The sequence below is a fragment of the Musca autumnalis genome, unplaced genomic scaffold (genome assembly GCF_047663935.1).
Source record: "Musca autumnalis isolate F117 unplaced genomic scaffold, ASM4766393v1 scaffold_1, whole genome shotgun sequence".
In the NCBI taxonomy this organism is placed as follows: domain Eukaryota; kingdom Metazoa; phylum Arthropoda; class Insecta; order Diptera; family Muscidae; genus Musca; species Musca autumnalis.
The window spans coordinates 192,685,697-192,700,161 of NW_027411644.1; the positions used below are offsets into that span (position 1 = coordinate 192,685,697).

The window sequence follows — 14,465 nt, forward strand, 5'->3', positions numbered from 1 at the left end:
TAATTTTACAAATTGAAAAATATTGATTTAAGTTTTCTTCAATTCTGTTTTCGTCATATACGAACGTGCATTCCTACATAGGCATACTTATATAAGAATGTTTTGAAATTTTAAGTAAACAAATATTATTGTAGAAGCATTCAATTCTTAAAAATTACCTTTTTTGTAAAGAAATATGTACAGTTTAGATTGGAAATACATAAACATAAGCTTCAAGAAAACCACAAAAATGCTTCTAGACATAATTGACCCTTTTGGAAATTAAATACATGTGTATTTACCCAGCAAACCAATCGTACAGACATCGTAACGAAATCGGAATAAAATTCGGACGCTACGTCCGATTTCGGATCCGAAATCGTAACGATATCTTGATTGTTGTATGAAGTGGTTAACGTAATTTCGGAACGAAATCGGAAGAAAATCCTTGGGAAAATCGGAATGCGAATTTTTTCCTCCGAATTTTCGTACAGATTTCTGAACAATTTCGGAATAATATCGTATCAAAATCTGAGGTACCTTCCAAATCTTCGTAAAGATTTCTGAACGATTTTGGAATTATGTCCTATGAATATCGAAGGGACGCCTCTTTTTTATTGATCGATTTTTCTTTGTTATTTTTTTTTATTGGAAGATTGTATTTTAAATGTATCTACTGATTTTCGCTGTTGTTATCATTTTGTAGTTATATTGAACGATGTAAACTTTGTTTACGAATATGTTGAGTCTATCAGCACTAGCTTGAATTATTATATGTTGCATTTATATTTAAAATATTTAAAAATTATATATGCGAATTTTATAACCAACCATTTTGTTTTTCGACAACAAACTAAAATGTTGCTATTTATACACAAAAGGTGGTTGTTGTGCGAAGGTAAATTTGATCCGAATTCGTACCGAAATCGGAAGAAAAACATTACCATAGCCGAAGGGACATTTACTTTCGACTTGCTCTCCGAAATCGGAAAGAAATCTGAACGAATTCCCAAACAAAATATATCGTATATAAATTGAAAAGAAATCTGAACGATTTTGCTTCCGAAATTGTTCCGATGTGTCGGACATCCGACATTGGGTTTGATTGGAAGTCACATATGTCACACACACACCCATAATTATCCCTCTGGCGTTGTTGATTAATTACAATCGACGTACTATGCATAATGGCATTAAACATTGACTGACATAACCCGATATGCATTAAACCAATGCAATACTTATGTACAACAACAAGTTAAAAATTCTGTTTAAATATTTAATGTAACTAACTAAATATTTGCAATAACAACGCACACACTCATACACTCATAATTAATTCAATTCCAATCGAATGAGTGCAACGGTGACTGCTTGGACCATTAACACAAAACCTCTCCCACCAAACACCAGATAGAGGCCCAGCTAGCATTTGGAAGTGAGTTACTCACTTCCTCTACCAAAAGTAATCGCATTCTGAACTTCTTTTCTATAAAAGAGCGATACTTTATCATTTTACAATAACAAATGTATTACTGTTCAAATTAGATCGATCTGCATGAACTACCTAGTGTCGCAGAAGAAGATGAAAATTCTGCATTTGATTGTCTACACAAACAATTTACATTGTTTTACTATTTCTTCTCGTGAGAGAGATACGGTGAGAGTTTTACAGCTATTCCAAGTATTTGCAAAGACCAACAACAAGAAAAATATCATTCAGTTTAATATTTCAAGTGCGAAAAGTACGGGAAAGTGAAATTTCAAAAATATAATTAATAATTTAATATTTAATCTTTAATAAATTGAAAAGTAAAAAAGTGCAGTGACTATATGATTGTGACTGATAATAAGCAGAAAAATAATATGTATTGTGTATAAGGTGAGTGATATTTAGATAAAAAAATAAATTGCATTTTCTTTATCATAGAGTGAATTTGAATATTAGAAGAAAAAAAAAAATGGAAAAAAATCCAAAAAGTCAAAAGTGCCAACAATACTTATTACACTCATTCGACAGAGAAAATTAAAACAAATAAGTTTGCAGAAATAATGATAATAATGATATGAATACTAAAATTTAATTTGACTTTTAAAATGTACACATTTTCGATTTTAATTTTTGTTTTATGTATTTATTTATTTATTTATTTATTTATTTATTTATTTATTTATTTATTTATTTATTTATTTATTTATTTATTTATTTATTTATTTATTTATTTATTTATTTATTTATTTATTTATTTATTTATTTATTTATTTATTTATTTATTTATTTATTTATTTATTTATTTATTTATTTATTTATTTATTTATTTATTTATTTATTTATTTATTTATTTATTTATTTATTTATTTATTTATTTATTTATTTATTTATTTATTTATTTATTTATTTATTTATTTATTTATTTATTTATTTATTTATTTATTTATTTATTTATTTATTTATTTATTTATTTATTTATTTATTTATTTATTTATTTATTTATTTATTTATTTATTTATTTATTTATTTATTTATTTATTTATTTATTTATTTATTTATTTATTTATTTATTTATTTATTTATTTATTTATTTATTTATTTATTTATTTATTTATTTATTTATTTATTTATTTATTTATTTATTTATTTATTTATTTATTTATTTATTTATTTATTTATTTATTTATTTATTTATTTATTTATTTATTTATTTATTTATTTATTTATTTATTTATTTATTTATTTATTTATTTATTTATTTATTTATTTATTTATTTATTTATTTATTTATTTATTTATTTATTTATTTATTTATTTATTTATTTATTTATTTATTTATTTATTTATTTATTTATTTATTTATTTATTTATTTATTTATTTATTTATTTATTTATTTATTTATTTATTTATTTATTTATTTATTTATTTATTTATTTATTTATTTATTTATTTATTTATTTATTTATTTATTTATTTATTTATTTATTTATTTATTTATTTATTTATTTATTTATTTATTTATTTATTTATTTATTTATTTATTTATTTATTTATTTATTTATTTATTTATTTATTTATTTATTTATTTATTTATTTATTTATTTATTTATTTATTTATTTATTTATTTATTTATTTATTTATTTATTTATTTATTTATTTATTTATTTATTTATTTATTTATTTATTTATTTATTTATTTATTTATTTATTTATTTATTTATTTATTTATTTATTTATTTATTTATTTATTTATTTATTTATTTATTTATTTATTTATTTATTTATTTATTTATTTATTTATTTATTTATTTATTTATTTATTTATTTATTTATTTATTTATTTATTTATTTATTTATTTATTTATTTATTTATTTATTTATTTATTTATTTATTTATTTATTTATTTATTTATTTATTTATTTATTTATTTATTTATTTATTTATTTATTTATTTATTTATTTATTTATTTATTTATTTATTTATTTATTTATTTATTTATTTATTTATTTATTTATTTATTTATTTATTTATTTATTTATTTATTTATTTATTTATTTATTTATTTATTTATTTATTTATTTATTTATTTATTTATTTATTTATTTATTTATTTATTTATTTATTTATTTATTTATTTATTTATTTATTTATTTATTTATTTATTTATTTATTTATTTATTTATTTATTTATTTATTTATTTATTTATTTATTTATTTATTTATTTATTTATTTATTTATTTATTTATTTATTTATTTATTTATTTATTTATTTATTTATTTATTTATTTATTTATTTATTTATTTATTTATTTATTTATTTATTTATTTATTTATTTATTTATTTATTTATTTATTTATTTATTTATTTATTTATTTATTTATTTATTTATTTATTTATTTATTTATTTATTTATTTATTTATTTATTTATTTATTTATTTATTTATTTATTTATTTATTTATTTATTTATTTATTTATTTATTTATTTATTTATTTATTTATTTATTTATTTATTTATTTATTTATTTATTTATTTATTTATTTATTTATTTATTTATTTATTTATTTATTTATTTATTTATTTATTTATTTATTTATTTATTTATTTATTTATTTATTTATTTATTTATTTATTTATTTATTTATTTATTTATTTATTTATTTATTTATTTATTTATTTATTTATTTATTTATTTATTTATTTATTTATTTATTTATTTATTTATTTATTTATTTATTTATTTATTTATTTATTTATTTATTTATTTATTTATTTATTTATTTATTTATTTATTTATTTATTTATTTATTTATTTATTTATTTATTTATTTATTTATTTATTTATTTATTTATTTATTTATTTATTTATTTATTTATTTATTTATTTATTTATTTATTTATTTATTTATTTATTTATTTATTTATTTATTTATTTATTTATTTATTTATTTATTTATTTATTTATTTATTTATTTATTTATTTATTTATTTATTTATTTATTTATTTATTTATTTATTTATTTATTTATTTATTTATTTATTTATTTATTTATTTATTTATTTATTTATTTATTTATTTATTTATTTATTTATTTATTTATTTATTTATTTATTTATTTATTTATTTATTTATTTATTTATTTATTTATTTATTTATTTATTTATTTATTTATTTATTTATTTATTTATTTATTTATTTATTTATTTATTTATTTATTTATTTATTTATTTATTTATTTATTTATTTATTTATTTATTTATTTATTTATTTATTTATTTATTTATTTATTTATTTATTTATTTATTTATTTATTTATTTATTTATTTATTTATTTATTTATTTATTTATTTATTTATTTATTTATTTATTTATTTATTTATTTATTTATTTATTTATTTATTTATTTATTTATTTATTTATTTATTTATTTATTTATTTATTTATTTATTTATTTATTTATTTATTTATTTATTTATTTATTTATTTATTTATTTATTTATTTATTTATTTATTTATTTATTTATTTATTTATTTATTTATTTATTTATTTATTTATTTATTTATTTATTTATTTATTTATTTATTTATTTATTTATTTATTTATTTATTTATTTATTTATTTATTTATTTATTTATTTATTTATTTATTTATTTATTTATTTATTTATTTATTTATTTATTTATTTATTTATTTATTTATTTATTTATTTATTTATTTATTTATTTATTTATTTATTTATTTATTTATTTATTTATTTATTTATTTATTTATTTATTTATTTATTTATTTATTTATTTATTTATTTATTTATTTATTTATTTATTTATTTATTTATTTATTTATTTATTTATTTATTTATTTATTTATTTATTTATTTATTTATTTATTTATTTATTTATTTATTTATTTATTTATTTATTTATTTATTTATTTATTTATTTATTTATTTATTTATTTATTTATTTATTTATTTATTTATTTATTTATTTATTTATTTATTTATTTATTTATTTATTTATTTATTTATTTATTTATTTATTTATTTATTTATTTATTTATTTATTTATTTATTTATTTATTTATTTATTTATTTATTTATTTATTTATTTATTTATTTATTTATTTATTTATTTATTTATTTATTTATTTATTTATTTATTTATTTATTTATTTATTTATTTATTTATTTATTTATTTATTTATTTATTTATTTATTTATTTATTTATTTATTTATTTATTTATTTATTTATTTATTTATTTATTTATTTATTTATTTATTTATTTATTTATTTATTTATTTATTTATTTATTTATTTATTTATTTATTTATTTATTTATTTATTTATTTATTTATTTATTTATTTATTTATTTATTTATTTATTTATTTATTTATTTATTTATTTATTTATTTATTTATTTATTTATTTATTTATTTATTTATTTATTTATTTATTTATTTATTTATTTATTTATTTATTTATTTATTTATTTATTTATTTATTTATTTATTTATTTATTTATTTATTTATTTATTTATTTATTTATTTATTTATTTATTTATTTATTTATTTATTTATTTATTTATTTATTTATTTATTTATTTATTTATTTATTTATTTATTTATTTATTTATTTATTTATTTATTTATTTATTTATTTATTTATTTATTTATTTATTTATTTATTTATTTATTTATTTATTTATTTATTTATTTATTTATTTATTTATTTATTTATTTATTTATTTATTTATTTATTTATTTATTTATTTATTTATTTATTTATTTATTTATTTATTTATTTATTTATTTATTTATTTATTTATTTATTTATTTATTTATTTATTTATTTATTTATTTATTTATTTATTTATTTATTTATTTATTTATTTATTTATTTATTTATTTATTTATTTATTTATTTATTTATTTATTTATTTATTTATTTATTTATTTATTTATTTATTTATTTATTTATTTATTTATTTATTTATTTATTTATTTATTTATTTATTTATTTATTTATTTATTTATTTATTTATTTATTTATTTATTTATTTATTTATTTATTTATTTATTTATTTATTTATTTATTTATTTATTTATTTATTTATTTATTTATTTATTTATTTATTTATTTATTTATTTATTTATTTATTTATTTATTTATTTATTTATTTATTTATTTATTTATTTATTTATTTATTTATTTATTTATTTATTTATTTATTTATTTATTTATTTATTTATTTATTTATTTATTTATTTATTTATTTATTTATTTATTTATTTATTTATTTATTTATTTATTTATTTATTTATTTATTTATTTATTTATTTATTTATTTATTTATTTATTTATTTATTTATTTATTTATTTATTTATTTATTTATTTATTTATTTATTTATTTATTTATTTATTTATTTATTTATTTATTTATTTATTTATTTATTTATTTATTTATTTATTTATTTATTTATTTATTTATTTATTTATTTATTTATTTATTTATTTATTTATTTATTTATTTATTTATTTATTTATTTATTTATTTATTTATTTATTTATTTATTTATTTATTTATTTATTTATTTATTTATTTATTTATTTATTTATTTATTTATTTATTTATTTATTTATTTATTTATTTATTTATTTATTTATTTATTTATTTATTTATTTATTTATTTATTTATTTATTTATTTATTTATTTATTTATTTATTTATTTATTTATTTATTTATTTATTTATTTATTTATTTATTTATTTATTTATTTATTTATTTATTTATTTATTTATTTATTTATTTATTTATTTATTTATTTATTTATTTATTTATTTATTTATTTATTTATTTATTTATTTATTTATTTATTTATTTATTTATTTATTTATTTATTTATTTATTTATTTATTTATTTATTTATTTATTTATTTATTTATTTATTTATTTATTTATTTATTTATTTATTTATTTATTTATTTATTTATTTATTTATTTATTTATTTATTTATTTATTTATTTATTTATTTATTTATTTATTTATTTATTTATTTATTTATTTATTTATTTATTTATTTATTTATTTATTTATTTATTTATTTATTTATTTATTTATTTATTTATTTATTTATTTATTTATTTATTTATTTATTTATTTATTTATTTATTTATTTATTTATTTATTTATTTATTTATTTATTTATTTATTTATTTATTTATTTATTTATTTATTTATTTATTTATTTATTTATTTATTTATTTATTTATTTATTTATTTATTTATTTATTTATTTATTTATTTATTGGTCAAGGCCACTATTTTATGGGAAAATATGCAATATCTTTCAAACAATGTACTTATTTGTCGCCTAAAGGTACTATATCCAACAAGCATTTTCTATCGCCCATTACCCGAAGCAGTCACTCCCGGGCGATTGAAACACACATCCGCAATATCGCATTCTAATTGATGTAGGCACACCGTTCGGGAAGAAATGAACCACGCACTCGTTTCCTCATAAATGTGTCTCATGCGTTGTCTTTGAAAGAATCGCTTTAGTCCAGAGTCGAGAGTCACGATGGCGATATTTTTATGGGGAAACGAATGCGTGGTTCATTTCTTCCCGAACGGTGTGCCTACATCAATTAGAATGCGATATCGCGGATGTGTGTTTCTATCGCCCGGGAGTGACTACTTCGGGTAATTGGCGATAGAAAATGCTTGCTGGGAGGTTAAGAGAAAAATAAAATTATGCAAATTTAATCAATTATTTATAAATGCCACACAAACACTCATGCACATGCACACATACACATTTATGAATAAATCTATAGATCTACATAAGTCAATCCGCAATTATGCTTACTGTCTGATGTTCATTGCGAAAACGATTAAAAAGGCAACAGCATGTGAGTAATAAAGACATCATAAAATAACAAAGCCACAAGAGCAACAACGTCAACAACAATAACAACAATGGTCAAATGACATGCAATCAAAAAGTGCAATTAATTTTGATGCCACAACAACAATAAGAACACGAACACATATAAAGCCCTGCAAAGTTTTAACAAAAATGCGGTAAATTGAATTTAACACCAGGGACTGCGTGCGTGTAAGTTGTGGTGGCTGATAATTAACGTGTGTGTTTGTGTGAGAGAGAAGAGCCTTTAATTTTCCATTGGAAAATATTTACAAAAAAGGCTCTTCTGCCCCTTTGAAATACTTCGGCGAATAAAATAAACAACAATTAAAATTAATTGAAAATTAATTAGCTAACTAATTTGCTCTTAAATTACAACAATAACAATTGTTTACTTTTTTGTTGTTTTCAATTTAATTGCAGGTTAATAAAAATGCCCAAATGACATCAAAGAATTCCATATCAGCGGCAGGCATTGGCATCGGTTCGAACATGAACGGTGAACGCAAACGATGGATACACGATCCAACAAGTAAGTAATGCGAAAATCTATTATATAAATAACATAAAATAAGTAGAACAAGTAAAAAAGTATCAGTCGGCTTTGCCGACAGAGATATTCCCTCAGCCTCTTTGAATGATAACACTTTATTCCAAAAAAACGTATGTATGTATTTAAGTGATTTTCAGATTTGTTGGCGTATGATCTTGCGGTCAAAAATAAGGATTTGAATTAAAGCTCAAAAGTTTTGGTGGTAGGTACATTCCTAAGGAATCGACCAACATAGTCCATTTTGGAAGTGGGTGTACAAAATACTTTTGTACATACTTTTTACTTTTTGTGTCGAGGCGCTGGAAATTCTGATAATTAAAAATCAATTTCCCGCTTGCGTTTCCAGCCGCCTAAATCAATAAATATTCTTATGAGCATTAGTTATAAATGGTAAATTATGTTCAGGGCACTTAGAAGATAGCGTTTAAGATACCACATGTAGCGGGAGCTGCTATCACTAGTGTTGTGTGTGCATTACGTGCGGTCGCACTTAAGATTTTATGACTCTTTTTATGACACACATGATGCTGGAAAATTCTTCATTGATCAACGGATTTTTTGTTTTGGTCAATGAAGGTTTTAGATATAAGAATTAGTGATAGTCTAGGTTAAGAAATAATTTGTAGATTAGCTGCTAAGTGAAAATATTGAAAATAAAGAGTTAGTGTGAAAAAACCACTCAACCAAAGCAGATCGTCTGCTTCTTTTAAATATCAACATACAGACTAGCTGCGGCAGTCTGTTGGATGCAACGTGCATCCCATAAACCTTATTTACAGTGGGTCTTAGGAATGACTCCCAAATTCCTCTCGATATATATCGCACACACCAGTCATTTCAGACGTCATCATATAATTTAGAGCATTTGGACCATTATATCAGCAAACTTGGACTTGTCCACGAAAAACATAATATCGCTGTAAACAGGACTGCAGACTATAAGCTGCACCTAAATAAAAATGTTGAAGTTTTATGACCCACTTTTGAACTTAAATTAAGTTTGGACAAAGTATTATGTGATCCAAAGTCTGCACCACAACGGTTGCTCCGTTTAAGAGATATCGCACGTTACATTTTAGCCAATATTTACGAACTTTTGTGGTGGAGGCAACGGAAAGAGTGGACCTTTAAGCACCACCATCGAATTTCATCTAATATTAGAAGAAATATTACGATATAAAAAGTGTGGACCAACGAATTATTCGGTTCGACGGTTGTCATAGTCCAGTCAAAGTAGACATGCGTATAAGAGGGAAATAGCTAAAATTTTTACAAAGCTGAATTGTGGTGGAAAGCTAGGGTTTGCCATTAGAAGTAACGCGCCCCTCGATACCATGTGAGCAAACGAAGTTATTCAGGTTCAAAGATCATTTATGGGAGGCCTTATTCAGTTTTTAAATGGTTTTATTTAGCTCACCCCGTTTGTTTTATTATTTATTCTTGTCAAATTTGACCCTCTTCCTGTCAACCGATTAATCTGAAATTTTGTATACACTTTGGATTTTGGTGACAATACAATTATGTTTATTCATTATCATTATAAATTCAAGATGACCGCTGCTACAAAATGGCAGATAACGTAGGTTTTATCAATCCCATCAATATGGGTATCAAATGAAAGGGCTCAACAAGCAGAATACAATATACTATAAAAAAATTGAAATCCAAGATGGCGGCCGCTGCAAAATGGCGGATAACGTAGGTTTTATCAATCACATCAATATGGGTATCAAATGAAAGGGCTCAACAAGCAGAATACAATATACTATAAAAAAAAATAAAACCAAGATGGCGGCCGCTACAAAATGGCGGATAACGTAGGTTTTATCAATCCCATCAATATGGGTATCAAATGAAAGTGCTCAACCAGTAGAATACAATGTACTACATAAAATTAAAATCCAAGATGGCGGCCTCTACAAAATGGCGATATCTTAGGTGTTATTAATCCCATCAACATGGGTATCAAATGAAAGGTCTCAACAAGTAGAATACAATTTACTATGCAAAATTTAAATCTAAGATGGCCGCCGCCGCTACCAAATGCCTGATAACAATTTTTTATCAATCCCACCAATATGGGTATCAAATAAATGAGCTTGACAAGAAGAATACTGTGCACTATACAACCTCAATATTTAAGATGGGCGCAGCCACTGAATGGCGTATAATTAAGATTTAAATTTAGAAATTGAATCTGCAATTTAGGTATCTGATTAATACAGCCTGAATTCACCACCCAAGTCAAGATTTTTTATCGTGTTGAGGACCGTGTGGCGTTAGGGTGGTAAAAAATGATACGTCGTTAGCGGTACACCACCCAAGTTAAGGTGAAAGGTTAAAACGCGCCGAGAACTGTATGGCATTAGGGTGGATAAAAATGATATGTCGTTAGCGTTTTCCCCTCAAGACTCAGGCGCATCTTGTTGTACATAGCCTTACCCCTTTATTGGACCTCTGGGGGGTCGACCGTTTAAATGTCCATTACTCGTGGGAACAAAATGGTAAAAAAAATATAAAAAATACAAAAACAAATAAAACAGAAACTGCAACACAACGTAAACGAAGGCTTCAAAAAGCGAAAGAAAAGTATAAAGCAAAACGAGCTAAAGAAAGTGAAGGTGATAGAAATAGTCGATTACAGAAACGACGGGAACAATTAGCGTCAACAACACCTGAGCAATATGAGGCCAGGTTAAAAAAGCCACGTCAGCGATATACACAAATGACGGCGTCAGAAACGCCTGAAGAATACGAAGCCAGGTTAACAAAGCAACGTGAGCGATACACACAGATGATAGCGTCAGAATGACCTGAAGAATATGAAGCCAGGTTTACAAAACAACGGAGCGATACACACAGATGTGTGTTGCCTTTAATACTATCATGGACTTCTACAATACATAAAATGCAGGGCAGAACTGTGGATCACTGTGTATACTTAGGTGCGAAACTGTTTGAAGAAGGTCAAGCCTACGTGGCTCTTAGTAGAGTAAGATCTTTGCAGGGACTACGTATGGAGGAGTGGGACTGCAATAAGCTAACGGGCAAGAAACCTTGCAATAATGAAGCACTAAATGAATTAAACGGAATGCGAAATAAAAACTAGAAAATAAAAATAGGTAAAAAAACTTTTTAAGTTAAACGGTTTTATGTTAAACATACATTGCAATGTTTAAGATAAATGTACTAAAAACCAATAAATAATAAAATAGATACAGTCGTGGGAATTATAAACATATGCATAGACTAGACTAAAATAAAACCGTGGGGCACGTCAATTGTCTACAAATTATCGACTTAATGTGCGATAGAAGAATCGTTTATTTCGTCGTTAGGCAATTGGCCCGCAGACGGTGAGGAAATTACTTACTATTTTCTTGCTCATTGAAATTCCAATAGTTATACACTCCATGTAAATAAAAGAGATTTTTCAACTAGTTTATCGTTGGACATTCACACTGCTGGCTGGCGAGGAATCGTTTCACTGCTCGTACTTTGTCTTTAATCGACAAAGTACTACTCGCTCACCACTATGAAACCCTAAAACTCGCTTATAATCGAGCTTGCTAGCTTGTTTCCACATTCTAGCCCTACTTATCACACGTCCATCGTTGTCGGTTGAGCAACTGCCTAATTATAGTGTAACATTACAAAACAAACATTTTAATCAACGATTGTAGACAATTGACGTGCCCCACGGTTTTATTTTAGTCTAGTCTATGCATATGTTTATAATTCCCACGACTGTATCTATTTTATTATTTATTGGTTTTTAGTACATTTATCTTAAACATTGCAATGTATGTTTAACATAAAACCGTTTAACTTAAAAAGTGTTTTTACCTATTTTTATTTTAATTTTTCTCAAAAAACGGTAGAACCTATCAGAAATCGACTAAAGTAAAAGTTTTAGGCTTAAAAATTGTCTGCAAGAATGATGACTTTTCAATCTTGAGATGTGTGTAATAAAAGTGTCAAATTACACATGTGAAGAAGTGAGACGCGTTAGAGTAAGTAATCGGGTCAGTAGAACCGGGTCTAACCCGGTTTTAAATCTGGCATTTCGGGTCAAATAACCGGCGAAGCGGATCCGCCGCACATGAAAATTATACATTCCCGTAATCAGCGCAACAAAATATACCTTTTGACAAAAATTTCTCGTTGGGCTTTCTATTACACGTGCGGGTTAAATGGGCTATTTTTGTATAAAATAATATGGAATAGTTCTGCTAAACACGCTCTGATTTTCTTGGATTTTTTTATAAATAAAGGTATAATTTTGTTCTTCAAGGAAACATATATTTTTTTGGGTGACAGACCCGATTACTCCGGTTATTTTAGCCGTTTCACCTGAGTATGTGCGTATTTCCCTTATAAGTGCATATAAATGACGAGTTTTTTAGAACCGCTATATCTCAAGAATAGTTCCTTCAAGGAAAAAGTATAAATACCAAACTTGTATAGAATTTTTCTGTCTACCCCGAATAACTGTTTTTGCACATATAGCATTGATGCGGACTTTTATGAAATTGCTTGTAATGGCAAACACTAGCTCTATACCAAAATTCAGCTTTGTGGGAATTTTTGCTATTTCAATGTCTATTTTGACTGGACTATCATGCGCACCAGCCACAATGCATGCTTCAGAGTAATTTTCTGTGGCATTTTTCCTAAATTTTGCAATACCATCTTAAAAAAAAGTTTGCTAACACATCCACAATTTTTGCTATAGTGGTTAAGGGGAAAATTGTGGCTTCAAATCCGTTCGCGTTAAAAAAATTGGCCGCGCAAAGTTATAGCGGTTTTTATTCTCATATAAATATTTAAAAATGTGTTATTTGCTTTTATGAGAACAAATAAAACAACAGAGATATGGTCTCAGCCTGTGTGGATTGAAATAATTTTTTTCCCAAAAAAAAACTTATGTATTTAGGGGGGTTTTCAAAATGTTGGCCGTATGCACCGACAAAAGTAAAGATAGGATTAAAGCTCAAACATTTGCGGGGATATCGATAGACAGGGCTTTTTTATCACACTAGCCTGCGAAAAAAACATAATATATGTAGCTATATTCGGTAATATATTCAGTTCGAGCCCTCCAGCCACTACATATGGTGTCATAGGCGTTTTTAAGAACTTTCGGGCTGTTTTCTCAAGAAGTATGGACTTGCCCATGAAAAAACTTTTACTGCCGTAATTTAGGCAGCGAATGCAAAAAATCAAAGTGATTCGAAAGCAGGTCTTAAAGTGAATTTATCCAAAATTTTGTGTGGGAGGTACGCGAAGGAATGGACAAATATAGTCCATATTCGAATCTGATCTATAACTGTTAGATATTTTAGGATGTGTAAAGTATGGACCAAATCGGTCACTCTCATCAAGAATTATCGTGTGCATTTTTGAACTTTTGTGCGGGAGGTACCTGAAGGAGTGGACCGATATCTTCGAACTTAAACCAAGTTTGCACAAAATATTACAAAGACCAAATTGTGTACCGAA

At 21.2% G+C, this 14,465-nt stretch overlaps 1 protein-coding gene across 16 annotated transcripts in view; it reads left to right on the plus strand.

Annotated features, from left to right (window-relative positions):
- Cow (Proteoglycan Cow) overlaps positions 1–14,465 on the plus strand; it is a 530,300-nt gene that overhangs the window by 374,605 nt on the left and 141,230 nt on the right. For all 16 annotated transcript variants that reach the window (XM_073959338.1, XM_073959336.1, XM_073959344.1 and 13 more), the window contains exon 3: positions 8,834–8,942. In XM_073959338.1, coding sequence (XP_073815439.1) covers positions 8,834–8,942 — 109 coding nt within the window. The remainder of the gene's footprint in view (positions 1–8,833; positions 8,943–14,465) is intronic.